Below are 28,000 nucleotides of genomic sequence, written 5' to 3'. Positions count from 1 at the left end.
AGATGGCTTCCCAGCTGCCGCATCTAGCCGAAGTCGAGCGGCTGAGCCCGGCCTGCATCCGGATCCTTGGCGGGAACCCGGGAAAGTTCACGCTGCAAGGCACCAACACGTATCTCGTCGGAACCGGGCGGCGCCGCATCCTCATCGACACGGGCGAGGGTAGGCCGTCGTGGATTACGGCGCTGACCCGCACGCTTCGGGAGGAGGATGCCACCGTCAGCGACGTAATCCTCACGCACTGGCATGTGGATCACGTGGGTGGTGTGGACGACGTCCTGGCTCAGGTGAACGCGGATTGCCGGGTCCACAAGAAGCGCCGCCCGTCGCATGATGATGACCGAGAACTCGATATACAGGACGGGGATGTCTTTCGAGCCGATGGCGCGTCCCTGACGGCCATCTACAGCCCTGGACATACCACTGATCATATCGCGCTTGTTTTGCAAGAGGAAGATGCCATGTTCACAGGTGACAACGTCCTGGGCCACGGGACGTCGGTCTATGAGGACCTTGGGGAATACATGCGCAGCCTTGGCAAGATGCAACCGCTGTTTCGCGGCAGGGCCTATCCGGGACACGGGCCAGTCATCGAGAACGGGCCGGCAAAAATCCAAGAGTATATCTCTCACCGGCAGCAACGTGAAGATCAAGTTCTACGGACCCTTCAGTCCACAACCAAGGATGCGTCGGACCCAGGCGCCGACATCTCGAGGGGTTTGACTGCTGGAGAGCTCGTAAAGATTATGTATAGTGATGTTCGGGAAGAGTTACATCCCGCGGCAGAGAAGGGTGTACGGCAGATTCTCGGCAAGCTGCAGCAGGAGCAGAAGGTGTCGCCGTATGGCGACCGGTGGCTAGTGCGGGCCAGGTCGCCATTGTAGAACAAGCGCACGCAGAGTTCTGAATCGCACGAACGGGGTTTTTGTGGGGAAGATCATCCAGAACTAGTCTAGTAGACCGGAGTTTATCGCAAAATGCAAATCACATCAGCAAGTATGCCATTACTCCGTACAATAGACATTCAAGCTAGGCTTGCTAGGATTCCCAATTTGGCGGGATGACGATGTAAAGTGGGCGGCTTCTAGGGCTGACATTGGGAAGCCTTGACTCGAGTGAAGTCCGCCGACGGATGCAGTACTGTACAAGTGAGCCAATCCCGGGAATGACGTCAAGCGGGTCGAGCGGATTTTTGCTCCATGCAAGCTACCATCAATATTTCCTTCTCGCAATCACAACAGGTACGTACCTTACCTAGGTACCTAAGGTTAGTATCAGATGCATTAAAGGCATAAGATAGCATGGAACATATCTACGAAGTAGCAACATTTCGGAAGGCTCGGGTGTTGGTGCAGTCACTCAAACAGATTTGAGAGCTTTGGTTAGTAATTGATGGTCACCGCTACTTTCAGTATGGCGCGATGAAAATGAGGCCATGAAAAAGCAACCGCCCGACGATTTGTTCAGCTCACGTTGTATTAAGGAATAATTGGCAGTATTACCCGCAGCATACAGTGCGAGTGCAATACCAGCCCGAGATGAGTTACTCTGCGAGCTTGTGAGCCTGTGGAACCCCAACACATTGGGTACAGTTGCGCTTATTGTTGTTTACCCTTTGGGTTGACAAGTAATTACTATACTGTACTCCGTAGTATAGTATAATGACAACCCGGAACTCCCGTGTAAGATCCCTGCTAAGGCGAGGCTCGATCTAATCCGATGGCAAAGCTCGGGCAAACTTCCAGACTTGATATACATCATACATTTCTTCCGTCTTGTTAAGCGTGTGTTGTAATTGTAACTATAGGAAGGAATAAGACATCACTACTACATTCCCCGCCAAATATTGATGCAGCAAGACAGACGCAAAATTTGAATGCCAAATCTTACGGGCGGGGTTACTTATTAATTTTATTACTCTTGCCAATATATGCCATGCCTTGGACCTGCTGGGCATCAAGCTGGATCAGGCCACACGCAGGTATCGTTGACTTCTATTTTGGACCCCATGCTTTAAATCCGAATGAATAAACTCGTTTTATTTGGCGTCTTGGTTCATCCTACTCTTGAGTGAGTCATCTCTTATGTGCGCGCATTGCTCGCGCGTTGAACGAAACAAAAGCAGGGTCGAAATTTGTTAGGCTAGACTAGGTCTAGAACTAGAATATAACTAGTACTTTGGACACTTAAACCCACTGTCCCGGACGTTCCGTCGCGGAATTCGCAAAGATACTACATTGAGTCACTCATTATCGAATTTTTATTTTTATTTTTGCCCGTTGCAAATAGCCCGATCGGTCATCAGCATGCCCGAGACTTCCGCATCGCATCCACTGCGCGTCTACTGTAACCACCATCTTGCCTTTTTCGTAAGGCGGAATTTGACATCTGCCGGATGGCCCCACACAGTCATGACTACAGTGCTCCTTGGCTTTTTTTTTTTCTTTCTTTCTTTTCAGTTCTATCGGTGAATTATGATTTATCCCCTGGCAAGCAAGGATCCCCAACCAGCCACTTACCTTGACGTTGGGCTCTTGCGTGATGTTATCTCGTACCACTAAAAAAGAAACAACATAGACTGCTGCCAGCTAGCAGGGCTGCCTGGTGCTTACCTTACTTACAGTTCCCCATGTATCCTACAAAAACAGCCAGTAGCAAGCAAGTGTGGCCCTCCGAGAGCAGAACTATGTACGCAGTAGCTCTGACTCCTATCGCATCAAGTTTGTCATTTGACCAATGAGTACGGGTTTCTTCATGATTCCGTCCGCTCCAAAACGCCAACCCAACATCGGTTTTTCTCTTTTTTTTCTTTTGTCCGTACTCGCTTCGGCAGTCTCGGGCTTTCAAGTGAAGCCGTGATTACTTTAGCAACGGTATATTACCAATCAGTCCTAGAGCCCCCGTCAGAAAAATGCCGAGTCCACATATTATTAGGCACAAAAAACCCACTGCGTTACAGCAAACCTAGTAGTCGCCCGGACAGCAAGCAAAAACCGCCGGCATTCAAGCGATCATGTGGCTTGCGGTGATTGCATACTCCGAACAGTCCGCTTCTTTTTTTTTTCTCGCGGGATATCATAGGCGACTGTATTTTGACGGAAAGCAGTCTTCTGTTATCGCAGGTTCTAGTGCAGTGGGACTCTGGGCTTCGGATATAGCGGACTTTCTACTTTCCTTTTACATCCAAGGTAGAATGTCATCTGCTCCTGTATAAAAGCTTGTATTCAAGGGCCCACACTGCTTCCTTGTCCCGAGTTACCCTCCTTTTTTTTTCTTGTCTTTCTGTGTTGCTATGATATAATAGAAACAAAAGGGACCTTTCGATTTTTGATTTTTCTTTCAAGGAAAATTTGTATAAATCCGTCTTCTCCATGCAAGGCAGGTTCCCATAAGGTATCTTGAGACGCAGTGAACCATCTCTCGAGTCTGCCTTCCCTCCCCCTCACTCTTGCCGCAGCTTGGCGTCAGGCGCGCGTGCCCTTTTGATATTATTGATACCCCTTTATTGCTCTCATAATTGGATCACGAGATACCGACATAGGCACATTGGGTGCATGTTATCAGCAAAGTAGTTGGTCGCACCGCCCGGGTCTTCTGTGTTTACCGGGATTTCTTCTATTTTATCTTTTTGAAGCATAATTTCAGGACCAACAGATATACTGTCTTTTTTTCTTTTTTTGCAAGGCATACATATCCCCTGCAGTTACAATGAGGCGCAGGTTATCGGCTGCTCTCCTCGGTGTTGTGGTTTTGGGAAGCTTACCTACCGCCATCCTTGCACATGGCGGCGAGTCCATGAATATGGATCAAGGTCAAGCTATGCCCAAACCTGCTGAAGATTCGGGCCTGGAGACATACTTCTCATATCCTGAATATCAGGGCGCATTATACGCCCACATAGCCTTGATGACAGTGAGCTGGGTTTTCATGCTGCCAGTTGGTAAGAGTTTAACGCAATCTCCAAGACTACACCAGAAATATCAAGACAAAAAAAAAAAAGAAATTCCTGGCTAACATTGCAGCAAAGCCGTAATGTTCTCCATCTCTCGCTCAAGATATACATTCCCTGCGCAGGTCGTTTTCGTCGTCACCAACCTGACGGGCTTGATCCTGGGCATGATTTTCAACGAGAACACCCCGGACCTGTACCCAAACAACGCCCACCACAAGCTGGGCTGGGCCGTCACGGCGCTGTCATGCGCTCAGGTCGTCCTCGGCGTGCTCGTCCGCCGCTCCGAAATTTTCAGCCCATCACCCAGGCCCAGATCCGCCCTATACACCCCCGTATCGACTGCGGCCATGGCCGAGCACCAGCGAGCCAGCGCGGCTCCCGGGTCTGCTCAGCCGCACCGCTTCTCCTTCGACAGCGGCCAGGGGACCGAGCCCAACACGGCGTCACTGTGCAGCAGGCCGAGGTACTCCAGCTCCAGCTCGCAGCACGACGAGGAGGTTGCTCTCAAGGATGAGACAATGCTGCTGGACGGGACCGACTTTTATGCGCGTGACCACGATGACGATGGGGATTTTGGCCCTGGAAGGAAACAATTAGCGCGCCACGGGGGCACTGTCCATCGTGTGCTGGCTCTAGCCGGGAAGACCGCAGGCATCTTTTCTACCCAGGTTTTGAATATCTTTGGTCTTGGATACAATGTCATCGATCGGATCATCCTTATCTTGGGCTTCGTTGCAATCTGCACAGGCGTTATTGCTCAAGGGCGATTTTTCGTAAGCAGCCCCTATTTTTCCATGAAAGAACTTAGTTCTGCTCAAGAGATGAGGCCCACTGACCGTTCCATTCTAACTTCGGACTACAGGAAGGGCAGGAGATCTTTAGCGGTCTGGCCCACTGGATCAAGGGCGGCGTCTTCTTCTGGCTCGGCATCCTGACCCTTGGTCGCTGGACCGGAGCCTTTGCCGAGATCGGCTGGGCATGGAACCTCCGGCCCCGCCCCGACGACCCAACGGCAGCAGCCGCTCCCTGGCGCCCATCGGCTGAGTTTGTAGAGAGCGCCCTCATCTTTTTCTACGGCTCGACCAACATCTTCCTCGAGCACCTCGGCGGCGGCGCAGACAGCGCCTGGAGCGCCCAAGACCTGGAGCACGTCGCCATCACGGTGCTGTTCATCGGTGGCGGGCTTTGCGGCATGCTGGTGGAGTCGGCGACGGTCCGGGAGCTGCTCAACACGGCGGTGGCGGGCCACGATGATGAGAACAACGATCACCTGTCACCACCACCACCGTCGAAGCTCCACGGTAGCGTCTCGCTGAACCCGATCCCTGCGCTCGTCATTCTCCTCCTCGGCATCATGATGAGCTCTCACACGCAGCACGATATGGTTTCGGGCATGGTGCACAAGCAGTGGGGGGACCTGCTCAAGGGCGCCGCCGTCGCCAGGGGCTTCTCGTACGTCCTCATGTACCTGAAGCCGCCCCGTTCGGTGCTGCCCTCGCGGCCGCCGACGGAGCTGCTGGCTGCGTTTGGTCTGATGGCGGGCGGTGTGATTTTTATGGCAAGCGTGAGTATCTCCCTGTTGCTGTACAAATCGAAATACACAAAGTGCAACCTTTTGAAAATATATATATATATATATATATATATATATATATATATAATTATGCTGACATATACATCCTTTTCCACGTCAACAGAGCCACGATACCGTCCAGGGCATGATAAACCAGGGCCTCGACGCCATGTTCATGTACACCGTCACCATGGGTCTGGTGGCGTTCCTGATGGCCTGGGTCGTCATCGTCATGGCGCTCAAAGGTTGGGCTGTTCGCAAGGAGGCGAGGTGGCAGATGGTTGACAGAAGCCACGTTGCCTGATGGGAGGCGACGCGGGGTTGCAAAGAAAGCTCCCAACATTGTCTCTTTTTATATCCTAAGCTGTTCATATCCTTTCCCCCCCCCCTATTTGTATTCAGGGGGTTCTCTTTGATGATTTATTACTTTACGATACCCCTCTTGCATTTTATGCTTGCTTTCTCTTTTTGCTCTTCCCTTTGATTTCCTTTTCAATTTACTATCTGCATATTTGCAAACAGCAGTCTTAGCGCGCAGCCTTACCTGTTTAGCATTATAAATTCGAACCTAGCTCACACATTGCACGACGCTGGTGTTGTTATCTTGGTTCGACTGGTATGGCATTTGTCATGGCGCAGTCTGCGGAAAAATTAACATTTGTGAAATTGAGACATTTGCCTGTCAATCAATTCGGGCAAACAGCGATGATCCGCCGGCGCGATTACTCTTCCAAATGGTGGTATCTACAAAGCTGAGTTGGACGTAAAAAGGAACCAAACATCTAAGGAAAACCAGAACTGCATGCTTTTTAAATCGCCTTCGGCCTCGCCATGCAAAAAAAATTGCGCAATGCAATAGTCTGGGTGGAAAGCCAACCTCGTTTCCAAATGCCCGCAATGTCGAATTCAAATGCCAAAATAAAGAAAAACCCTGTTGTTTGTTGGCCCCTGCCTGTCATCTATATGCACAAAGTGTTTCTTCCTCAGATGATTACTGCGCCCTGATACCCATCAAATTTCACATTACAACCTGTTTCGAGAGCACAACAAGTCAGTCAAAAGCCACTGCATGAAACTGTAGCTGTTCCTACAGCCAAAAGTTTGGGACAAAGGAGAACTTACGCAGTCACCATCGTTCTTGCCCTGAGGAATACCCATCTCTTCAAAAGTTGCCGGGCCCTGAGGTGCCGGCTTGTTGGCAGCAGCACCACCACCACCATCCCCAGCGCCCCCACCAACAGGCTTCCTAGCGGGAGGGCCTGATGGGCCACTGGAGAAGCTTGGGACCGAGCTCGGGGCTGGACTGGGCCTCCCGCCGCCATGTTGGCTAGGCGGTGCGCTCTGCCTGCCGGGGTCCATAGGATTTATGTGGCTTGGCCTATCCTTGAGTTGCTGTGGCGGCCGACCCCCTGCATAGCCGCCTCCTTGTTGCTGCGGTAGCGAATCGTAGCGGTCTGGCCTTGCCGACACTGGCCGGCCTGCCACTGGAGGCATGTTCTGCCTCATATCCCTCATATCGTACATATCAGAGGTAGGACGGGATGAGGTTCTGGGACCATAGTCACGGCCAGGGACTGCCGCATTAACCATGGGAGGAGGATAGCCAGGCGAGCCCTGGGGTGAGTATGCAGGCTGACTAGGGCCGGGAGGCTGCTTGGTAAGGCGATTTCTCGAAGGATCACCCATGGGCGGGGACATCGGGCCTCCAGCCCCGCTCATTTGCGGTGGCCCTTGAGTGTAGGGGTCAGGTCCATATCCCGCAGGGCTGGTGTTAGATTGCCGGTATCCACCATGCGCCTGTTGATCCCACCCAGGACCGGCCGACACAACGCGTCCGCGCCCTTGAGCGCCTGCTGGTGATATCGGAGCAAGGCCAGGACCACCAGCCTGGGACTGTCTGTATCCACCAGCCTGATACGGATCCGCCCTGATGCCAAACGCCGAATTGGGTCGCTCTGCCAAGGGAGCACTCACCCCCGCGCCGCGGATGTCGGGATTATAGTGCGGAGATACTGGGAGCTTGTTGTAAAGCGTCTGCCGCTCGTCCTCCGGGTATGGCGCTGTAGATCTCGCGCGAGCCGACATATTGAGCGGTGCAGGCCTGTCGTCTTCCGGATAGGGAGCGGTTGACCTTGCGCGTGGCGGTTGGCCAACATTAACACCAAAAGCTGGCTGCCGGCCCCTGCTTTGATCATAGCCATCAAATCCGTTTGCGATAGGTGAGTGGCCCGGGCTGGGGCCACGACCCGGTTGCGGCATCGTACCATCGATGGGGGTGCCAGGTCCAGACCTCGACTCGGCCACGGTAGGCATGGTTCCACTTTCCCTCTGCTTGAACCTGTCGGGTCGTTTACCGCGCTGAGAACCGTGCTGGGACTTAATTCGTGTGAGGGTAGTCGTTTCGTGGTCTTCCTTGGTCAGAGTCTTGGATTGGCGGAGCGAATCGAGCCGCTGCTCCGCATCCTTGTTGCCGTGATCGGCAGCTTTCTCATACCAGTTGCGGGCTTCGCGGATATCTTTGGGGACGTGGATGCCAATTTCGTGGTAGTATCCCATGGCGAATTCGGCTGTAGCCAGTCCGGTATCTGCTGCAGATTTTGCATACTTGAAGGCAAGCTGCTCGTTTTTACTAAAGACCCCTTCGTAACCGAAAAGAAACCAACGGCTGACTCCCAGCGACGCCTCGGGCTGCCCCTGTCTTGCGGCAAGGCCATAGTAGTGTAATGAGTAGGCCGGGTTGAAATCGCAGCCTAGTTGGCAAAGCTCATAGGCCTGGCCCATTTTGGACTGCGCCTTCGCAAATCCCAGGAATGCCGCCTTTTCAATGTATTGACGTGCAAGACCTAAGTTTGTGGGAAGGATATTCTCTGGGATGTCGAGATCGGGCAAATCTTTCGAGATCAGCATGCCGTAGACATAGGCACCTTGTGGTGCGTCCTCATCGGCGCTGTCGGCTGCGATCTGGATCAGCTCCAGACCGTACTTGTAATCCTTTGGATACCCATGCTGGCCAAGCAAGCTCATCATGCCGAGTCGATAAGACGCAGCCGAATCGCGCTGTTCCATGCCCAAATTGTAGTGCTTCTTTGCCTTCTCCATGTCGTTGGAGTTCTCGTACAGCATTCCCATACGGTACTCGGCGCGACCCCATCCCTGCTCGGCAGCCTTGCGGTAACCCAAGTAAGCCTCCTTCTTGTCGGCTCGCTGGCCGAACTTGCCAAACTCGAGCCATTTGGAGCGCATAAACAGGGCCTCTGGGTGGCCTTGTTCTGCCAGGTAGTGGACGATGTTGATTGCATCTTCCCTTAGCTCGTGTTCAACCTTCGGGGTCCTAGGCCGCTCGGCGCCAGCGTTTTCCCGTTGCCAGGACTCGGCCATGATCTCAACCCAAGCTAGCGAGTCGCGCGCCCACGACAACTGCATCGAGACATTGTTGGAGTGCAAAACGTGGGACCGCGCATTGTATAGTATCTCTTCCTTCTCCTCGTCGCTCAGCGGTATGTTCTCGCCTTTGACCTTGGGGAAGGGCGAGAAGCTGGGGGCGTCGTAGGCGTCGTGAGAAGACATCTTGTCGTATGTCTTCTTGTCGCTGTCTTCGAAGGGCCTGAACTCGATGCCGTCGGGCTCGTTTATTTGGGGCACCGACGGAGCTGTTGCACTGCCACCTGTGCCTCCACCTCCTGTTACCTGGGTATTCAGATAGGCTGAAAGCGAGGGGTCTCTCTGGTGGTGCGCACCTGTCTTTCTGGAGGCAGCGTTGCCTTGGGTTTGGTTTCCGGTCGCGCCTAGATCAGCAGAATGTTGTTCTAGTCGTTGAAGGTCTGATTGCATGTTCTGAGGGACTTCTGGCATAACCCTGCATGGGCCCAATCCAACAGAAAAAGAAACTTGGCGTCAGCAAATCGATAACTCACCCTCCCCTCTTCTTAGCTTGGGCTGAACGCGCCGGACCAATCTGAGGCCCGCTTTGTTCGGTTGGTTTGCGCAAAAAAAAGCTTTTTTTTCGTGTGCAGGGGCCGTAAAAGAGAAGAAGAATACAAAAGGTAAAAAGAAAAAGAAAGCAAGAGGGTGAAAAAGATGCAAAGGGGGAGAAAATTAGCAACTGGGGGTAAGCAAAAGAAACAATGGGTCGGCCTATATCGAGGCTGTATAGGGCAGCGACAAGTGCATGTTGTAATCAAGAAGTGTTGGAGCCTGTTTGGGCCTCCATCCAAGACAGTGTAGTGCAGCTATTGCAGGGGGTTCAGCATAGATGACGGAAAGGACGGGCGGGTAGGTCGGTAGGGAGGGGCAAGCTTCCTCTTTTGGCGGGGAAACCGAACAAGGCAGGCTCCAAAGTTTGGGAGGGGTGATTATGAGCGAAGTCAGCTGGGCCACAGGCTGCAGCTTGGGGAAGTACAGGCGGCAGCTAGTTGAGGTGCGTGCTGGGCGAAATGGATCGAATCAACTGCAGCGGAGCGATGGGTGGGTAGGTGGTAGGTATTGAGGTGCTGCCGGTAAACGATACTGCGATGATGTGATGATGTGATGCAGCCAAAAATAGGCAGAAGAAAAGCAACAAAAGAGGCTGAGAAAACGAACAAGAACTCCTCAAACAAGTAACAAAAAGACTCACTCACCTCTGAGGTGCCGGAGCGAATACTTCCGGCATGTAGTAATCATCCCCTCCGCCGGGGACAAATGTAGCGCCCAGGTTTGTCGCCATCTCGTATGGTAAAAGAGCGCTTCGGTGGTGGCTGAAGTCAGAACGGAGGAAGGCTGACTGCCTATGGTCAGGCAGAGCAAGAAAGAGTGAAATACACCAGGGGGGGCCGTCAGCAAATCCGCGGCGACATATGGTAGAAAGAAGTAGGCGAGTCTGTAATTATGGTCGGTTGGAGCTACCGTAGTAAGACGCGTATACAGCCCAGATCCTTCCATGCATTCATGCTGCTGTAATTTCTTGAGCGGTTGGCCTCCATCTTTTTCTCCATTGGTCCCCCATTACTGGACCAATCAGATCAAGCTGCTTGGGCCCAGCTTGCCATTCGGGGATTTTCCTTGGCGCTGCCACCGCGCTTGCAAGGTATTTGATTTACGGTAGCCAGTACTCGGTATTGGACGACAGGGTCTTGGTCCTAACAATAGACGATCGGTATCCAAACTCCTTCGCCCCTTTTCGTTGGGCGCGTCACTATCCCGAGTAGAAACCCAAGCCACAACCATGGAAAGATTTAACAATAGTACCGTTGTACGTAGCTCTAGGTTCAACCCCACAAGGCAGATAAGGGTTACTTACTGCAGCGGAGTTGCGCCCTTATTTTTTATTTATTTTTTTATGCTAGGGAGCAGAAGCCTGAGACTCGATTATTACGTTATGAGACAATGGCGCAGCAGCACAGCTGATCGATCCACCAGCAACAAACAGTACAGTATGGCTGTACATTTTCTTTATTTTGTCACCGAACAAGGTCTGTGCTGGAGTCATGGGGCAACCACAGCCCCTAAAGAGGTTACCTCTCGTCTTTTGCGAAAAGTAAGAGGATCCCAGTGTAGGTAGGATTTCCCCAGACTCGGAATTGACGGAAGTGAAGTCGTTGTAGTTTGCCGGAGCTCTCTCCGCGACATCCGGCATGCTGTTGGTGCGAGAAAAACGGCTGTATTCAAACGGCGAACCCAAAGAAAATGCCCCAAACTAAAGCTGCAGGTGGGCGGTATATTATCCAGGCATCATGCATGAGATAGGACGTGTTGCGTGGATGGGATTTCCGTTGTGCGTGAGTTACACAGATTTTGTTTAATTCGGATCAAAGGAACGATGTTTTTCACTGGTTAAAATTCCATAATGCAGTTGATATCCTCTCATTCACAGACCACTCCAACTTACTGATTCTCTCTTTTCAAGTATTTTTCATTCTGCCAAGACGACATTGGGGTTTGCTCCGCACTCCTTCAAATTCTCAATAAGACGTCCTCAATGACAAACACCAAACATCTGACCAAATTGCTGGGCGCCCTCGGGAAGCAGATCAAATGAGCAAAGAAAATATTCGCACTCTTACAACCCTCCCATCCAGGGAATTTTTATCAGGACGCTTTTTGTTGCCCCTCACCAACGGTTGGCGACGCTGTTTGTGCACTTCCGCCCTGGGTCTCTCCACCTCGACGAGTTCAGGAGTGTCCACGGGGGGGGGGGCTCTAAGCACGAGTATCTCAAATACCGAGGCTCTCGAAAGGTGAAGAGCTTAAAAGGGGCCTGCCTCACCCTTGCCTCATACAAGGCCAGATCCGGTTGTATGATATCGCTGGAAGGGAGCGAAAGGAAAATATTGCCATTAACAAGTCACCAGCCACTCTCGTTTTCCAAGGTGATTCCTCGCCGAGAAAAGACCCAGAGGTAGTTTTGGTGCCGTCCCTGTAAGAAACCATACAACCGACTCTGTAAATCTTTGCAATACCGGCTTGATGAGCCTACCCAACTCCTACTGTTGGTTGTCCGCTTGCAACCAGACCATACGCGGCCGGTGAGTTCCAAATACAGGAATAATACCGTCGCGGAAAGGTTGCTTTTTGATAGGTGCTCTTCTTATGGAACGTCAGAGAATATTTGTTCAATGGTGCGGAGGCCGCCAAGATCTGGTCTAGGACGCCGTCGTTCTCGCAACCCTACTGGAATGTTTCATGATTTGAAGAAGGCAAGGTAATCGTCTGCCAGGCTTCAGTCAAAAACCTCCCCGAAAGCCTATGCCATAACCGGGTGCCTTTTGTCCGAGGAGAAGATGAGCCCCATGTTCAATAAGAGGCCAACAGACGTACCATTTTCTCTATGCCGTGATTTTCGGCTGTACTCATCTTCCAGAAATTTACCAGACCTAGTACTAGTTCGGGCTGCTGCCATCCTTGTCACTTGCCTGTGACTACAAGTACAGTAAGATGAACAACTGAGATAAGCTAAGTGTGCTAGAATCTGGACTAGACTAGTAGACATTCCGGCTGTATCCCCGACTGCTTCCAAGAAATACTTCTTATCAGCCCATTCTATTGATGACATCAGATTGCTTCACATGCGACAGGCCGAGTCCGAGTCTAAGAAAATTTCATGACTTTGAAGATATCCCCAGTCGCCAAAAGAGAAAGGCTCGTCTACACTGTATTGTCTATCCACGAAACTACTCTGCGAAATAACGAGTGTCGGTTGCTTGCCGGACCAAAAAGGGTAGTCTGGCTGATATACGCAACAAGAAAACACGCCATCTCGGGCTATTTTTATGAGAGTGTCAACACCCAGCCAAAGAGCCTAATTCACTTAGTTGAGCCCAACAAAAAAAAAGTAAATTACATGCAGCCCCATACTTCATCACATCGGACATGATAATCAACACCGACTCGATGCGTTGCTGCCTCTCGTTCTCATGCCTAAATATTGTTCGATTTGGAAGGGGGAAAAAGAAAACATTAAATTTCAGACTCTCAAGTAAGGTAAGCAGGAGATGCACGTCAAAATGCCATGCGGGCCGATGCATATTGCAGAATTGCCTAGGTTGGACCATAGTAGACGACGACGTAAAAACCCAAGCCTTATGCAGGGACGTTCCAATTTCCAAAACAGCCTGCTGTGATGACATTTTGTGGTTCTTTTATAATGTCGGTAATAGTCTATGTCTAAACAGACATACAAAGTGCAAAAGATACACTGATCTGCCAAGTAAATAAGAGGCTCACAGTCCTAATTCCTGTTCCCCATTCTCTTAAGAAACCACCAGTCTCCTCCCTTCCGTAGAGTAGCAATCCCCGCCCATACCTTTATCCTTGGCACCGCTGAAGCTTCGTTCAAGTGGTCTGTCTCCGTAACAAATACCGACGTATGTACCCAGAATGGCACCCAATTCGTCCGGCGTCGAGCTCGAGACTTGAGAGGAAAAGAAGCAAACATCGTGCTCCTGAACATGTTAAAAAAAAGCAGAAAACGCAACGCCGATTAATATCGCAGGCTCAAAGGCTCCCAAGCTCCCGTAAAGTCCATCGCCGATGCTTTACTGATAAATCATCCCCAAATCCCCAAACGCCCTCCTTGCTCGGTTTGACTCTAGAGTACCTTGTGCGAATATGTATCGAAAGCTGTACAAGTATTGCAAAAAAAAAAAAAAAAAAAAAAAAAAAAAAAAAAAAAAAAAAAAAAAAAAAAAAAAACTGTAAGAAAATGACAATATTGATGGCCACAAGAAAAGATAGGACAGGCCACGAAGAAAAAAGCAAAAACTAAAAATCCGCCAAATCTGTATAAAAGCCACAAGGCGTTGAATCACTCAGAATTCCCTGATCCCGGCCAACAGTTCTTCCGCATACCAATCCAAGTGGATGAGCCGGAGCTGTTTTTGCCATTTTGTAGAGTCGAAAAGACGCTGCCAAGCCGAAGAGATGTTGCCCTTCCAAGTGACCAGCTCTATATGCCAGCCCTTGGCTAGGGCGCGCTCCGCCTGTGCCACAAAACCAGCAGAGAACTCCGCCGCAGCTCCATCCCCGGTCGCCAAAACCATGGTGCTCGGCTCCGAATCGATGATGCTCTCACACATCTTCAGGTGTAGAATTTCGTCCACAGCCTGCTCGCCCTTCTTTCGAAGGCCGACGGAGTATTCGAGCTGGATCTGGGCCTCGAGTTCATCCTCGGAGGAGTTTATGGCCGATGATGCCCAAAAGTCATTGGTGTTTAGGGCCTGCTTTGGTCCTCGAGCAGGATATCGCTGCGTGAGCGGCTTGATGACTCGGTGAAGGATATTCATTTCATATCCAAGGCTTCTAGCCTCATTCAAATAAAGAGGCCATGTGAGTGGTTCATGAGGGTTGCTTGTTGACCCTGCCACTACACGTTTAGCAACAGCACGGCCTCGTTCCAGAATCAGAGCCAAGCCTTGAAAGAAAAAGGGTGGCTCGGGAAGTCTGGTGTTGATGTTGATGCCGCGCAGCCGCTTGAGCTGGTCTTGAAAGCCTATGACGATGTTGGACATGTCTACGAAAATATGAACGCCGTTGTTCGTATCGTCATTGGGAGATCCAAGCAAAGCATCCTTCGTGAACTCGATCCCAAGTCGTCCAAGAATAAGTCTACACTTGGCATCATTGGTAGAGATATACACAGGATTTATGCAGCCTGTGTCGGTCGACAGGAGCGGGTGAGGTGATTGCCAAAACTCATTCCAGTCCAAGTTTTGTCGCGACAATGGCGGAAAGGGTATGGGACAGAACCAAGGCGCCTTCTTCTCTCCCGCAAAGCCACGCGAGTACTTTGACTGACCGGCATGGACGGTGCTGTAGTTCAAGCGCTGCAGCGGCTCGATGAAGCATTCATTCTCTGCCAAAAACCTTTCGGCCTTGGCCAGCTCCTCGGCATAAGATTTGCGAAGATGAGGCGGTATTTTGAATGGTCCAGGATCAGGCTGGCGTTGGCGTGTATGCTTACGGCCTTTCTGTTTCTTGGATACTTTTGGGATTGTTGATTCATTTGACAGAATTAAAATCTCTTCCAATTCCTGTTGAAGAGGACGGTCGAGTTGAGGAGAAGAGGGAGCAGTAGAGTGGTCCTCGTCCGCGGATGAGGAGGGGCTGAAGCAACCCAGCGAGGCGTCTGATAATGGGCTCGAGGTGGTTGAATCAATCTCCTCCCTAGATGGCGACAAAGACAATGGTTTCTGCTGCTTCTTTGGTGGTGTAAAGCTGGAAGCGTCAAGCTTGGAAAAATCAAAATTGGCAAGGAAATCACGAGGAATGAATGCCACCGTGCTCACATCCCCGTCAGATCCCGACACGGGGTCATTGTCACAGCATTCATCTTGCTCTTCCCGGGGTTCTTCTTTGGTTTGGCACTGTTGTGTTGGATTGTCAAAAGTTTGCGAATAGTCGCTGGAAGATTTTCCAGACCCAAGCAGGTTCGTCCATGCAGCACTGAGCTTGGAAAAGTCCCCAAGTTTTGGCGCACCCAGCTGCGGTGAGCCAGGTGCCACCGTATTGTCGTTCATAAGTGGGGGGTGTAGTGTAATCTGACGAGATTCTGATCAGGCGGCGACATGGCGACGAGCCCCCCTAAGAAAAGCTCGCGGTTGAATTGAAACGGTCTGGTAAGAAACAAAAGATGCTTGAGATGCTACAAGAGTAATTTGTTGAATTTTAATGAGAGGGGGTTGGAAAAGGCAACTCGGACCAAGAAGTGCAGCTGAGTGTTGAGGTGTTTTGGTAAAGAATGGGAGGGTGGGTTGGACTTTAGATCGCATGGGATCACGCATCACAGCCTGAGCGAGCGGCGAGTTAGCCAGAATAGTAACGCTAGGGGGTGTTTCCGGGTGGCAACGACAGTCCAATGTCGCACATCGGTGACTACAACGATCGGGGGGGTGGGGGGGCCTGGGCTGTAAAATGTGGGTTACATAAGCGAATGGGCTGTAGGTATGGATCGAGCCAGCTGACAGGAGCTTAAACGGTCGCCCCACGGTCCGCCGCTCTGTCAAACGGTCCTGGGCAAATAGTCTGTTTGTGTTAGCGTCTGCGAATTAGTGTAGCACGGCGGCATTTTTGTCCGCAGTAGTTTGAGCCGCGGTGGCGTTGGAAACCTTATGAAAGTGAGCAGCCCGGGTACCTACCTGTTAGGTAGAATTGAATCTATAACCCTCTGAAAGTGAACAAATGAAAACCCGTCTCATATGCTGAAAAAAAAAAAAAAAAAAAAAAAAAAAAAACACCCGTGTTTTGGCAAACAAATGAGATGTTACAAGAAAGTGTACTTCGAGATTGGGATGTCCATATCTCTAGAAAAAAAGGGGTATCCAGATGTTGAAAAAAAAAAAAAAAAAAAACGGCCTAAAAATATACAGGTTTCATATAGGGTTTGGTGTTAATTATATGGACAACCCTTTGAAGTCTGGCACCATTGGTTTTTTTTTTTTTTTGTGAATATGACACTTGCGCCTATTGTATGGCGGACCAGACGCAGACAAAAGTATTCTTTTTATATTACACAGTTGGTGCTGATAATGATATCTACCGTGTTAATTGCATTGCCTGTAAACAGGAACTATACACGCAGAACGTTGAGTTTACTCCGAAGGGAGCTCATCTTGCGCTACTGCTGGTGAATCCTCTACTTCTATTCTAGGTCGCCTTGTACACAGTCGAGATGTAAACCCTTGAAGAAAGAAGCTCTCGCTTAAAAACAAACGAGGTCCCAAAAATCAATCCCCACTAGTGAGCCCCGTTCGTTTGCCTGTTGGTTCCATTGGCTATACCTTGCGTTCGCTCGGCCTGCCACTTTGCCTTTTCTGCCGCCCAGCCTTCCATGTCCCTGTCCAAATCGGCCGTCTGGCGATTCATCGTCTCCACAAAAGCCGTGATGAGGCCAAGAGCTGCCACTGCCTCTCTACCACCGTCTCCAATTCGTGCATCGCCGGCTTCATCACCTGACTTCCTCTTCAGTGAAGCCTCCTCCGCTGCCTTCCGCTGCTCCTCATCTCGCTCCTTTCGCTTGCGAATTCGCTCCTCCTCCAGCCTCTTCTTGTCAGCCAGGAATCGAGCGCTGTGACCCAGATTTGCGTGCTCTTCGGAAATGCCCAAGTGTGGCTGATATACTGGGGGTGTGGTGAAGAAGAGCACGCGGCCGCTATCATCCCGTTGGAACTGCTGGCGAACGTCGTCAGGTATGCCCTCATCCACTACGTCAGGTAGTGTGTAGACCTGAGGAGGCTGCGGCGTGTTGTAGTGCCCTCCATGCTGCGGCACGCCATGATTGATGTGCATCTGCTGAGGCGCCATCGGGGCCGGGCTGGGGGCCATCGCCATGGGCGCACCACGTGGTGCCAGAGCTGCCGGTGTCGGCGCCATGGATCGGTTATCGTACACCTGTTGGCCAGCTGGCGGGAGGCTGTGGCGGTGGCCAGGACTCGGGACGAACTGCTGGGGAAACTGTGGTGCGTGGTGCGGCGTTTGCGGCGTCTGTGGTATAAATGTTCCTGGAGATGGAACCACCTGATTGTTGATTGGCTGCATGTGAGGTTGGTTTTGAGCGGGCGGTACCTGCATCATACGCTGACCTTGGTAGCCCTGAGGGTAGCCTGGTTGGGCAGGTGGAATGCCGGGTCCTGGCTGCGGGGAGTGGTGGAATGGCGCGGTCGGAGTACCGGACACTGAAGCATCGCCCCTGAATGATGCCCTTCGCACATGATCCAGATGAACATGCGGAGGCTGCTGAGCTGCACCAGGTGGCGGGCTTGGCCTTGGGGGAGGTGAATCCTGTTTGATGAATTCGGTCAGTCGTTGCTGCTGTTAAGAATTTTGCATTCGATCTTGAGAGCTTAAAAAGCCATCGGCCCAAGCGCGGACACTGAGCACACGACCACCGCCAAGAACCTCGTCTTGTAACCAAGTGCCAAAATCAGGGCAGACATTTGCGAAGCCACTCACGGAACCTCCGAGAAGGAACAGGTAAATCAATCCCGTGAGATGAGCCCTGTCAGATCTTAAGGGAAAAAGCAATCAGAGAACGAATCAAAAGAGCCGTACTTACATTTTCTTCTCTAGGTCTTTTATGCACTGCTCCGAGTAGTGGTGGCGCATTGGAATTCCCCCACGTTGGCTTAGGTAGCGGGTCCCTCTCGCTCGCATCGTGTCTCAAGAGATGTGCTATGGGGCTGCGGAACTTCTTGACCTTCTTTGGTACTTTCCATGGTTCCATGTCGTAGTCCTTTTCGCGCACCTCATCAGGAAGGCAGCTAGCCCACGTTTTGATTTTGTTGAAGGTAAACTTCTCCTCGTTGTAGCGCGCTTCGCAGACGTAGACCTGCTTGTCTTCTGGAAACCCAAGTGGCCGGCCTTTGTGGTAGCGGGTGATGAACATGACAAAGCACCTGTCGACGATTTCCAAGACCTGATGATCACGATATTGGCCAGTCTTGACCACTTCGTTCTCCCAGAAATGCTTCTCGTAGCGATGGACCGTTTGTTCTGGCCTGTAGTACCAACACGCGTTGATCCAATGCTGCCCAGAGCTGTCCTTCCACATACGGTAGATTTGTGCAACGATGGGCTTGGACAAATCATTGAGATTCCTCAAATGCACCCAATCCCCTGTGTATCATTGTCAGCCTGAATTTTGATCTCGATTGCACGAGAATCAACATTCTTCAGTATCATGTACGGTTCGACATACCAACTTTGTAAACCTGTCCGTTGTGATTGAGTTCCGACAGGGGCAACTTTCCTTCATCATCGACAAAGGAGTCATCTGGCCTTGCCTTTTCCTGCTCCGCTAGCTCACGAGCGTACTTCTGCAACTCAACAGCGTCCTGGTAGATCTCACTTCCTGGCTGGTTCCACCGCTTTGCGTTTTCGAACATAGTCTCAACATCCGCAATGGCCTCGTCGAAGCTGTGATACTTCTTACGTTTCAGTCTTCTCTTGATGGTCTCTAGAGACTGCGGATCGCTGATTGCATCGTAGTATTCCCGATGGCTGGCCTTGTCGGGAAGCTTCTCAAAGTTGAGAATCCGTAGTGTCCCGTTCTCATTCTTTGGTTTCCTGAGTCCCCTGAGCAGGTTGTGAATACGGGCCTCCATGGGTGTGAGGACCTTTGGTGGGCGACCACGTTTCTTGTGGGCATCGTCATCGTCATCTCTATCCCTCCTTGAGAAGCGGTTTCTCCGTCGCCGACGGGGCTTTCCGTCTTCATCTGAGTCGTCATCATCGTCGTCGTCGTCATCTTCCTCATCCTCTTCGTCCTCCTCACCTTCCTCTTCAGGCGGTGGAGAAGGCGAATCGTCGGCGGCATCGGGGATTTCGCCTAGATATGGAAGTTTTGCATCTTCCGCTGTTATCTGCTTCTCCGCGACCAGCCTTTCTAGTTCTTTGACGAAAACCTCCCTCAGTCGAATGGCTTCGCCAAATACCACAGCTGAAGGACGGTTATAGACTTGGGCGTTGTGACATATGAGAGCGACATCGCGCACAAATTCAGAAAAGGCAGTATAAACCTTCTTGAGTACTTTTTGCTATTTCGAGGATATCCAGTCAGCTACTTTGTGGGTTACTCAAGATTGCGTTGGCCAAAGTCGATGTGGCGCACAGGCAGTGAGTGCAAGGGAGCAGCACACTTACTCTAACGGTGCTAAAAGCTACCGGCTCCTTGATGACCTCAAAATAATCCGGGAATGATCGCCTGTTTAGGAGACGTTGAAAATTGGCGGCAAGGGGGAACTCATCACTGATGGAGACGCATTAGAAGCCGTTGTACCGTGTAACTGCCCAGGGGCCACCATGATGCACACAACTCGGGTGAACTTACGCCGGGTCTTCTTGATACTCGCAAAGGTATGTAGAAGTCTCTGAGATCAGATTCAGCATGTCGCGCTGGGTATTCCGCGCGCTGGTCTGTCCGCCGGTCCTGTTGTTGTCATCCAATTCACCATCGGCGTCGGCATCCGCATCCATGTCTGCATCACCATCTGCGTCCGCGTCCGCATCCGCATCCGCATCAGCGTCGGTATCCATGCGATCACCAGAATCGGCAGGGTTCGTATTTTTGTCGGCTGTTGAATTGGTAGTTTTACTCGGTTGTTGCGCATCATGGGCGGTGCGGTCCCCGTCGCGATTCGGAGACGCGTCGGCAGCAACCGGTGCTACTGCGACCGTGGTGGCGCTCGAGGAAGAAACCGGTGGCGCGTCTGACATTTTGACATCCTCCTGATCACCCATCTTGGCCTCAATGGATTCGCGCACCTCGATTGCGCCGGCGCCGCTGTCGTCGGGGTGAGTTGTGGCCATTTTCGCAAACTGGCGCGGACTTCTTGTGGTGGAGCTGGACGGCGTGAGCGGCGGCACGGAGGAAGGAGAGGTGGATGCTGCCGCGTGCAGACTTGGCCGCGAAGATCGTGTGGCCCGCCGCATGGGTCTGACAAGGAACAAGTCTGTGCAGAACCCAATTCTTGGACTAGCGGCACGTTAGTGTGACTTGGCTCTTTGAGGCGGAAGCGGAAGCTGCAAGTCAATCGATAGCAAATAATTGGATCCACGAGGTAAGGACTACCCGGTCTACAGCAGACTGGGTTTTTGGACAGTTGAGAAACTCCCCAAAACTGCAAATATGGCATGTCCTGTAGTTGAAGTCGAGCAAGTGTTGTCGCAACCCGCGCCTAGCCGGGCTGGCGGAAGCTCCTGACTCCACTCGCTCGATTTGACTACCTACGCGCTGCACTCCTCCGTCCCTTGAGAGCAACGGGCATTGTGGAATGACTAATCATTACAACCTCCCTACATACATCACGTGTAGGCCTTGAATCCATGGACTTCCAAGATCAATCTTTTTTCTTTTATAGCGATTGGTCGATATTGAAAGAAGACAAGCTGAAAAGTCATCCAAGCCTCTGCGTATGTAGTTACAAAAAAAAAAAAAAAAAAAAAAAAAAAAAAAAAAAAAAAAAAAAATCGCCGACAAAGGTGAGCAGTATCGGAAAATATAAGGCGAAACCACTGCACCATCTGTACAGTGTTACCCCAAAGCGCCCCAGAAAAGTGGCGGTAGTTGGTGCCAAGAACCCAGAAGTAACTAGAGTCATGGGAAGAGCACCTTATTCTTAGATTGACCGGCTGATCGATGACTGTAGACCTAACGGCACATCTGTTCAACGACGGCGGTGACATTTTACAATAGAAACATATGGTTTAGTCGCTGTCATTTCGAGCAAAAAAATACGCTTTACATTCTGGTTTGTTCTTCACTACCTACCCAGTTACCTACCTATAGACAGACTTTTGTTGAAGCTTTTGATTGATCAGCACCTGCGTCATTTGGTCGGTCGCAGGTGGAACCCTCTCGTCGCCCTTGCTTACCCTGCGATCCTACCTTTCCTTACCTATAAAACCCTATAAACCAACAACGAAGAACCGAGAGACTGGTTACGACTCTAGACTTTTCTGCATCGTACTGTACTAAGACAGAGGCACAAATCACCACATCCTCAAAAGGGCTCTATTCCGCTCACTTCAAAACCTCCGCCTATCTTTAAAAATGGGAGGGGTACGTGTGAGGGTCAGACATCCCGAGGGTACTTTACAAGTCCAGGCCGAGGACTCATGGACTGCAGGGCAATTTATCGAGCACCTCCGAAAGGAGACTGGCGTTCCATGTTTTGTGCTCAAGTCCGGGTTTCCTCCCGCCGTGGTTGATCTTAGCGACAAGAACATAAGTCTTGGTGCTTTGAATCTAAACGGCTCGGCTATCACGTTAACTCCCATCGAGGACACTTCCCCTGAGGCTGTGAGGAGCAGAGAAATGGCGAAACTGGTTGAGCGAGACTCCTTGATGGCCGCAGAGCTGGCTGCGGCAGAGTCAACGGCTACTCCATCCTCAGGGCAGTCTGATCCTAAAAGACCTGACAACCTCTCGGTTCCTTGGCCGGAGATGGACGATGGGTATATGGGTAAGAAAAAAGAACAGAGCCATGTCTCCTCTTTTCGCTACTTGTTTTGCAGATGACTAAATGGTTGATGCCGCTGAAGTGCTCAGAGTTATGGCCGACGACAACAGCTGTCTCTTCACTGCGCTTTCAGCCGCTCTGGTCCCTCAGGTGAGAGACCCGGCGCCGTTTTTGCGCAACCAGATTGCCGAATACATTCTCTCCCATCGAGACACCTACAATAGAGCCACTCTCGAGAAGTCACCCGAAGATTACGTTGCCAATCTGCGAGGTAGAGACTTTTGGGGGGGATCAATCGAGATGTCCGTACTTAGTGCCATCTACGACATACAAATTGTCGCGGTGGATGTCAAGGTTCGTCAGCACATGCAACGTGTCATGAATTCCTGCACCTTGTATTCATAGCTAACCCCAGGACTTGACAGACTTTGGAGGTATTTCCACACGGTGAAGACAAGACGGAGCGATGTCTAGTGCTGTATTCGGGCATTCATTACGACAGGATTGTGCTAGCGCCTGGGCCCGACTATCCTCATGAAACGGATATTGTGCGCTTCGATATTGGCAACGACTCAGCACTCAAGAGAGCCAGAGTGCTCGCAGAGAGACTTCAAAGGTCCGGATATTACACTGACACTAACACTATCGTCATTCAGTGCATGGTCCCGGGTTGCAACTGGCTCGGTGACGTCAAGGGAGCAAATGAGCACAGTAACAAAACTGGGCACCAGAGTTTTGAGCAAATTGAGGACAAATAGGTTGGACTATATGGAAATACTCATACGCCGAGTGCCTCCTATAACTTGACACGTACTGTGATATACCGTCTACCCTACAGCCTGTTCATAAGTCGGTTCGAGCTTGCGTAGGAGTAAAATGATGGTACGACAAAAGACACGACCCTGATTGAATCTTACACATTATGACTTATATGTCATGCCGCCACCAAAAGAATGCTCGCTGTTCTCGCCACCATTTGTCACTTTCCCCTCCTTCACGCCAGTCTCGAAGGCACAAGTGCCCATGTCTAGCTTCTTAGCCGGCACTGCCGAGGGACTGATGTCGAAGTCAAAGATGTCCATAGGGAGGCCCAAAGTGGTACAGGCGTTGGGAATGTCAACGATTCCTGCGATGTGCCCCTGGATCGGAGCACATGACATGAGCAGGTAAATCTGATAGTCGCTGTACCCGAAGCGGCGCAAGTATTCGATCACCCCTAAAAGTGTGGCGACGGATATAACGTTAATAACATCTCAAAAAACATCAAAAAAAATTTCACTTGAGTCACGGAACAAAGAAAACATGGGATTCCTTACGGAGACATGTCTGACGGTAAGCGACCGTGACGTCCATGTAGTGCTGCTTCCCGTGCTGATCCACGCTGAAGCCCTCAAAGTAGATGTGGCGGCCCGGTCCAAAGTGAGGCTCTACTGGACCAGGGATGTAGATGGGCGACTTTAGGCCGAGGTCCGCCATCCCGTTCTTGATCACTTTGAAGTTGATAGTAATGACGCCGGCCATTTCGATAGCACCGCAAAAGGATATCTCACCATCACCCTCTGTTTTCAAGTTAGACACGTCAGACCCAGGCTTTTATCGACCGATTCCCTACTTCAAGGAAAAGGGGCTGAAGGCGGAATTGAATAGATAAATCTTACGAGAAAAGTGCAGATCCCCAACGCTAAACTTGGCACCGGATACATGAACAGGCAGGTATACTTTGCTACCCCTGCTCAGGTTCTTGATGCTGTTACAGCGAGTCGAGTAAGCCAATATCAGCACATGCATCAAGCAAAGAAAAAGGCCAAGGGCAAAGAATTCTCCAGCCATAGACCAGAAACCCAGCCAAATGTTCTGGCAAAAGAAATAGAACCACTCACTCGCAGTTTCCTCCATGCTCGGGCCTACCGGGGATCGTCCTCGCGCCCTCCCTACCGACCCTGGCGGTGAGGTCGGCATCGGCGGCGCCAGCGTGGACGTTGACCGGCTCGGGAGGCTTGGCCACGTCGCGCTCGAGCTTGTTGGCAGCAATGAGATCCCCCTCACGCTTGTTCCACTCGGCCAGGACCTCGGCGGACGGCGCGCAGCCGAGGATGCCCGGGTGGATCAGGCCGGCGAACTTGACGTGCGGGATGTGTCTTGATGTGCAGTAGATGCCCTCAAAGTCCCAGATCGCCTTGGCTCTGATGGCGTATACCTTTTTTTTAGTGTCAAGCGTTTAAATGGGTTTTACTAATGACCAGGGAGTGGCGGGGTTCTGGAAAGCGCCGTGGGGGAAGAATGGGGAAAATACTCACGCGGAGGGGTATATCTCGTCAAGGAAGCCTCCCCCGTTGCTCTTGTCGAAGACGCCCGTGAAGCCCCATGGCTGGTCCTCAAACGGCTGAACGTCCATGATCTCGACCAGCAGGAGGTCTCCCGGCTCAGCCGTCTCTACCTCAAAGGGGCCGCTGAGGTAGTGGATCTTGGTCAGGTCGACATTGCGAACATCGTCTGCAGAGTCGTTGTTGCCGATTTGTCCACCGGTCCTATCGTCCGCCTACATCAGCCTCGGGTCTGTTGTCGTCTTGATTGACCAGCCCCTGCGCTTCCTTTCATCGTATAGTGATGCCCCTGAAGTATTCAAGCTTACCAGTCGACGCATTCTATTTTGACGGTCTCTCCATTTTTAATAGTGCCCGCAAATGGGATATCCGGGTGCCATCTGTTCTGCATCTGATGTTAGTTTCTACAAGATGCGCTGTGCTAAACTGTTCCCACTCACATGCAAAGTTGGCTGCTCAGCAGCAGGCTTGTCCAAGCTGACCTTGCAGACCTTGCGAATTTCCGGCATGATATGCAGTTGAATTGAGTTACTTTTACGAAAGCTTACTGGACCAGTCGACTAGAGACAGGAATATGGACGTTAAGTGTGATGCAATCAATATACGACATAGCTCTTTTGGGAAAGGCAGAATAGCAAGTATTTGTATCAATCACTCTGATAAGCTACCCCGCATAGTACTCGGGATGATCACTGTAAGCTATCTTGGCTGGATTGTCTGATGCATTCTCCTCATCCCAATTTGATTAAGGGTTTACGTAGTAGATTGCATGTACCAAACCAATATGCTACGTACGGAGTAGTACTATCTAGACTAGTCTGGCAGTAGACCCCACCCCGCATCAGTTCCCGAACCTTGGCTGGCATTGCGTCTTTACCTTATCCCATGAGCTCCCCACAGTCCCGAGGCGGAAGACCAACGGCTGCATTAGCTCCACAGCTGCATGAAAGCCGATTCTGAGGATTCAGCAGGCTTCCGGCCGACATCGCAGCGCTGATAAGTTGCTATCGTAGATAGCAACTGCTGATATGCCCCATCCAGCCCAAGATAGTCACAATCGCAAGCTTTCAGTTATGCGATGCCACACCCGTGGAGTTGCCGGTGCTTGGGTCTTGCTCAGAATAAGGTGGCGGTTTACTAGAAGAAGTCGTCGCAGTTTTCTTCATTTGTAGGGAATCCAGATCCCCAAGAGACAGGCTCAGGAACTCATGCTTGTTCTTCCAGACTTTTTGACTCTCAACGTAAGCCGCCAAGTCTGAGGGAGGTGGTGGAGGGTCTGTAATCTTTGTGATGAGATATGCGGTGGACGCCTCTGCGATACCATATATAAGAACACCTAGGAGAGGCACGCGCTATTGTTCCATATAGTGGTTAGTATACGAATAAGGCTTAGAAGATGCTTCAGGAAATATAGAAAGAAGAGTCTGCAAACGCAAACGCGGACCGAACTCACAAGCAAAATATAGAAGCCAATTCCGAATCCAAATAGAATACCCTCACGAGTCCGAAACCAGCGTTTCTTCTGTTCCTTGGTCATATGGATGCGTGAAAAGTATGGCTCAAGGAGCTCGCGCATCAGGTTTCGGGACGCAAAGTAGGTCTGCAGGAAAATAACGAGATATTTCCTAGGCATCAATACTCCAGTCCCAAATATGACACTTGCTGGTCCTAGGCCAACTGCCGTTTTGAAGGTGTAGAAACTGGCAGCCGGAAGGACAAAACGACCAATTACTGGGACGTATGAGAGGGCAAATATGGCCAAAGAGATAAAGGCCTTGCGCGCGAACCGCCAGATGAACATCGAAGATGCTTCTGCAGTGCTTGTCGAGTTGGTGCTCCCATCCCGCTGTTTGTACATCCTCATGTTGGGATAATACATATCCCTAAGCTCATCTGGGTTATCTCGTTTGTGTTTTTCGACATAAGTCAGGTCGACCCATCTCAAAGAGTCCATGAATCTGAAGCAATACAGTTAGCAAATTAATAATATTCATGACCACCTGAGGGGAGCTTACAAGTTATCCAGAGTCGGTGAAATAAGTCTCATCAGACTCATAAGAAAGAGTGGTACTTGGAGCACATATTCGCCCACAAAGTTGAGCCCATCAACGAGCTTGTCATCCCAGGTCACGCTTTCCATGCGGAAGACGAACGAAAGCACCCAAAGAAGGACTTTTATACCCCAAATCTTCCAAGAAGTGGGAGAATTAGTCTCGGCCCAAGGTAGACATATAACCAAGGTATCTAGAATGTCAATATGCTCACTGGAATGGCGATCGCCAGACGGATGGCGATACCGGCACCGACAGCATAAAGTGCTTGCCGGTAGTGCTCTGATGTAAAAATGGCAGGGTTTTGGAGGGCCCTATGAGCTACAATCCCCACCTTGTCAGTGCAATGTCGTTTTGGTCACATAACTGTACACAAAATACACCCACACACACAAACACAGAGGAGCTGGATAAAGAACTTGGGCGGTTTGTATCAGTCACATACCTCCCACCAGGGTCAATTGCATTCCACGCAAGACTGCATTGAAGTCAAAATTTGACACATCAAATGCTTTCTTGATCTTTTCTTTGTCAATATGCACCGGCTCGACGGGCATTTTGGTTTTTGCAGAGTCTGCCATGATTCCCTGTGAGGCTTCAAAGAGCCTTGTGTGATTGCGGGGCTCAATGAATGACCTCTGAGTGTTTGGTGACTGCGAGGGTGGATTTGAGTAAGATTGTAATTATAAAATTGAGCCAGAGTGACTTTGTATGTCCAAGACAGATCAAACAACATACAACCTGCCCACAGTCAACAAAAAAAAGCCCCGAGTTGAGTACGAAGTAGATGGAGGCTTGGCCAAGACTTCCCTCATTCCTGGTCCGACAGCCGAGCGAACCGATTGATGATGTCAGGGAACTCATTGAGCTAGACCCCAGTACATTTTAGGTAATTGGCTCGGTGGGGTCACGCTAGTACAGAGTAGTAATTCATGGTAGCTTGCGCTCGGGCCGTCACGTGCGCCAGGCATCTTTACTGCTTCGTAACCTCGAGATGGTTTGATTGCGACTGCACATCGAAGCGGGTACACTAACGTCTCCGAAGTTAGCCTACTGAGCTACATGCATGCTAATAGAGTGCTTGCAGTCATAATGCAGGGACGTCGACCATACAATACCATTCCGTCTGGGGTTGAGTCCCTCTCTACCTGTCCGAATATTATGTGCAGGCTGTGCAACCGTCAAGCGCCAGGCCGGCTGGATGACTATGATGACTATTGCAACCACAAGGTAGCAATATGGTAAATGGAAGGTAGGGAGGTACCTTGGGTACAACCGTTATTTGACATGGGTACTACACTATTCAGTGAGATGCAACTTGATCATCAAATGGTGTTAAATACCTAACTTAGACCTAAATGCATAGAAGTCCCGACGGTGTAACCATATTTTGAAGGACCAAACAACCAGCAATAAATCAATGGACATCATTCCTCTCTTCCAGGTTCAATAGCAGTAATCCGAAACAGTTAACTCCAGAATCTGTGTTGGGTTGGGATACGGAGGTACAAGCAAGTCTCGAACCGCCAAAAAAAGCTAACGCGCGGACTGAGGCGTTGATCATTTGACAAGCGACCAGTAATGAATCGGTCGACAGGGGTTGGCGCCGCAAACCCCCAGTCCGTTCCGTCCTGAACCTCCCTACTTTGGGTAGTCTAAGGTCCCTAGTCCAG

General features: G+C 50.8%; 9 protein-coding genes across 9 annotated transcripts; 4 read left to right on the top strand and 5 right to left on the bottom strand.

The window, feature by feature from the left end:
* Positions 1-2: 2 nt before the first annotated feature.
* Positions 3-881, top strand: PgNI_00496 (uncharacterized protein; the record flags this gene model as incomplete). Its single annotated transcript, XM_031120576.1, has 1 exon — positions 3-881. The coding sequence occupies one exon, from the start codon at positions 3-5 to the stop codon at positions 879-881; it is 879 nt and encodes a 292-aa protein (XP_030987905.1).
* A 1,694-nt stretch (positions 882-2,575) lies between these two features.
* Positions 2,576-6,127, top strand: PgNI_00495 (uncharacterized protein). The gene is made up of 4 exons (XM_031120575.1): positions 2,576-3,937; positions 4,025-4,722; positions 4,812-5,513; positions 5,647-6,127. The coding sequence occupies exons 1-4, from the start codon at positions 3,706-3,708 to the stop codon at positions 5,824-5,826; spliced, it is 1,812 nt and encodes a 603-aa protein (XP_030987904.1). The 5' UTR covers positions 2,576-3,705; the 3' UTR covers positions 5,827-6,127.
* PgNI_00494 (uncharacterized protein) lies at positions 6,110-10,323 on the bottom strand. Its single transcript, XM_031120574.1, has 2 exons — positions 6,645-10,323; positions 6,110-6,552 (listed from the first exon to the last, which is right to left on the bottom strand). The coding sequence occupies exons 1-2, from the start codon at positions 9,372-9,374 to the stop codon at positions 6,541-6,543; spliced, it is 2,742 nt and encodes a 913-aa protein (XP_030987903.1). The 5' UTR covers positions 9,375-10,323; the 3' UTR covers positions 6,110-6,540.
* A 330-nt stretch (positions 10,324-10,653) lies between these two features.
* Positions 10,654-11,691, top strand: PgNI_00493 (uncharacterized protein). The gene is made up of 3 exons (XM_031120573.1): positions 10,654-11,278; positions 11,407-11,436; positions 11,530-11,691. The coding sequence occupies exon 1, from the start codon at positions 10,726-10,728 to the stop codon at positions 11,059-11,061; it is 336 nt and encodes a 111-aa protein (XP_030987910.1). The 5' UTR covers positions 10,654-10,725; the 3' UTR covers positions 11,062-11,278; positions 11,407-11,436; positions 11,530-11,691.
* Positions 11,692-13,807: 2,116 nt separating this feature from the next.
* PgNI_00492 (uncharacterized protein) lies at positions 13,808-16,018 on the bottom strand (the record flags this gene model as incomplete). The annotated part of the gene is made up of 2 exons (XM_031120572.1): positions 13,808-15,535; positions 15,782-16,018. Coding segments are annotated over 2 exons (1,965 nt in total), but the record flags the coding sequence as incomplete, so codon positions are not given.
* Positions 16,019-16,515: 497 nt separating this feature from the next.
* Positions 16,516-20,609, bottom strand: PgNI_00491 (uncharacterized protein). Its single transcript, XM_031120571.1, has 5 exons — positions 19,822-20,609; positions 19,635-19,740; positions 18,691-19,528; positions 18,049-18,608; positions 16,516-17,774 (listed from the first exon to the last, which is right to left on the bottom strand). Exons 1-5 carry the CDS (start codon positions 20,421-20,423, stop codon positions 16,731-16,733), a joined length of 3,150 nt encoding a protein of 1,049 aa, XP_030987908.1. The 5' UTR covers positions 20,424-20,609; the 3' UTR covers positions 16,516-16,730.
* A 531-nt stretch (positions 20,610-21,140) lies between these two features.
* Positions 21,141-24,854, bottom strand: PgNI_00489 (uncharacterized protein). Its single transcript, XM_031120569.1, has 9 exons — positions 24,717-24,854; positions 24,585-24,661; positions 24,250-24,480; positions 23,833-24,135; positions 23,611-23,699; positions 23,269-23,511; positions 22,375-23,168; positions 22,034-22,302; positions 21,141-21,955 (listed from the first exon to the last, which is right to left on the bottom strand). The coding sequence occupies exons 1-7, from the start codon at positions 24,783-24,785 to the stop codon at positions 22,873-22,875; spliced, it is 1,308 nt and encodes a 435-aa protein (XP_030986613.1). The 5' UTR covers positions 24,786-24,854; the 3' UTR covers positions 21,141-21,955; positions 22,034-22,302; positions 22,375-22,872.
* Positions 21,544-22,710, top strand: PgNI_00490 (uncharacterized protein; the record flags this gene model as incomplete). Its single annotated transcript, XM_031120570.1, has 3 exons — positions 21,544-21,955; positions 22,035-22,306; positions 22,378-22,710. 3 exons carry the CDS (start codon positions 21,544-21,546, stop codon positions 22,708-22,710), a joined length of 1,017 nt encoding a protein of 338 aa, XP_030987907.1.
* Positions 24,855-24,911: 57 nt separating the features above from the next.
* Positions 24,912-27,072, bottom strand: PgNI_00488 (uncharacterized protein). Its single transcript, XM_031120568.1, has 5 exons — positions 26,773-27,072; positions 26,542-26,648; positions 26,292-26,464; positions 25,730-26,234; positions 24,912-25,628 (listed from the first exon to the last, which is right to left on the bottom strand). Exons 1-5 carry the CDS (start codon positions 26,906-26,908, stop codon positions 25,344-25,346), a joined length of 1,206 nt encoding a protein of 401 aa, XP_030986614.1. The 5' UTR covers positions 26,909-27,072; the 3' UTR covers positions 24,912-25,343.
* Positions 27,073-28,000: the final 928 nt, after the last annotated feature.

The sequence above is a fragment of the Pyricularia grisea genome (assembly GCF_004355905.1).
Source record: "Pyricularia grisea strain NI907 chromosome Unknown Pyricularia_grisea_NI907_Scaffold_1, whole genome shotgun sequence".
Classification (NCBI taxonomy): domain Eukaryota; kingdom Fungi; phylum Ascomycota; class Sordariomycetes; order Magnaporthales; family Pyriculariaceae; genus Pyricularia; species Pyricularia grisea.
Note: the sequence above shows the minus strand (reverse complement) of the source record. Positions and strands in the feature narration are given on the sequence as shown.

Bases quoted from the DNA above. Each gene is read 5' to 3' on its own strand.
- PgNI_00495 (XM_031120575.1), top strand. From the start codon at position 3,706: ATGAGGCGCAGGTTATCGGCTGCTCTCCTCGGTGTTGTGGTTTTGGGA. The intron at 3,938-4,024 runs GTAAGAGTTTAA...ATTGCAGCAAAG, and splicing joins GGTTTTCATGCTGCCAGTTG to CCGTAATGTTCTCCATCTCT. The intron at 4,723-4,811 runs GTAAGCAGCCCC...TTCGGACTACAG, and splicing joins TTGCTCAAGGGCGATTTTTC to GAAGGGCAGGAGATCTTTAG.
- PgNI_00494 (XM_031120574.1), bottom strand. From the start codon at position 9,374: ATGCCAGAAGTCCCTCAGAACATGCAATCAGACCTTCAACGACTAGAA.
- PgNI_00493 (XM_031120573.1), top strand. From the start codon at position 10,726: ATGGAAAGATTTAACAATAGTACCGTTGTACGTAGCTCTAGGTTCAAC.
- PgNI_00491 (XM_031120571.1), bottom strand. From the start codon at position 20,423: ATGCGGCGGGCCACACGATCTTCGCGGCCAAGTCTGCACGCGGCAGCA. The intron at 18,609-18,690 runs GTATGTCGAACC...AATGATACACAG, and splicing joins CGGACAGGTTTACAAAGTTG to GGGATTGGGTGCATTTGAGG. The intron at 17,775-18,048 runs GTAAGTACGGCT...TTCATCAAACAG, and splicing joins AAAGACCTAGAGAAGAAAAT to GATTCACCTCCCCCAAGGCC.
- PgNI_00489 (XM_031120569.1), bottom strand. From the start codon at position 24,785: ATGCCGGAAATTCGCAAGGTCTGCAAGGTCAGCTTGGACAAGCCTGCT. The intron at 24,662-24,716 runs GTGAGTGGGAAC...CATCAGATGCAG, and splicing joins CTGAGCAGCCAACTTTGCAT to AACAGATGGCACCCGGATAT. The intron at 23,512-23,610 runs GTAAGATTTATC...ACTTGAAAACAG, and splicing joins TGGGGATCTGCACTTTTCTC to AGGGTGATGGTGAGATATCC.
- PgNI_00488 (XM_031120568.1), bottom strand. From the start codon at position 26,908: ATGGCAGACTCTGCAAAAACCAAAATGCCCGTCGAGCCGGTGCATATT. The intron at 26,649-26,772 runs GTATGTGACTGA...TGGGGATTGTAG, and splicing joins GCAATTGACCCTGGTGGGAG to CTCATAGGGCCCTCCAAAAC. The intron at 25,629-25,729 runs GTGAGTTCGGTC...ATGGAACAATAG, and splicing joins TTGGCTTCTATATTTTGCTT to CGCGTGCCTCTCCTAGGTGT.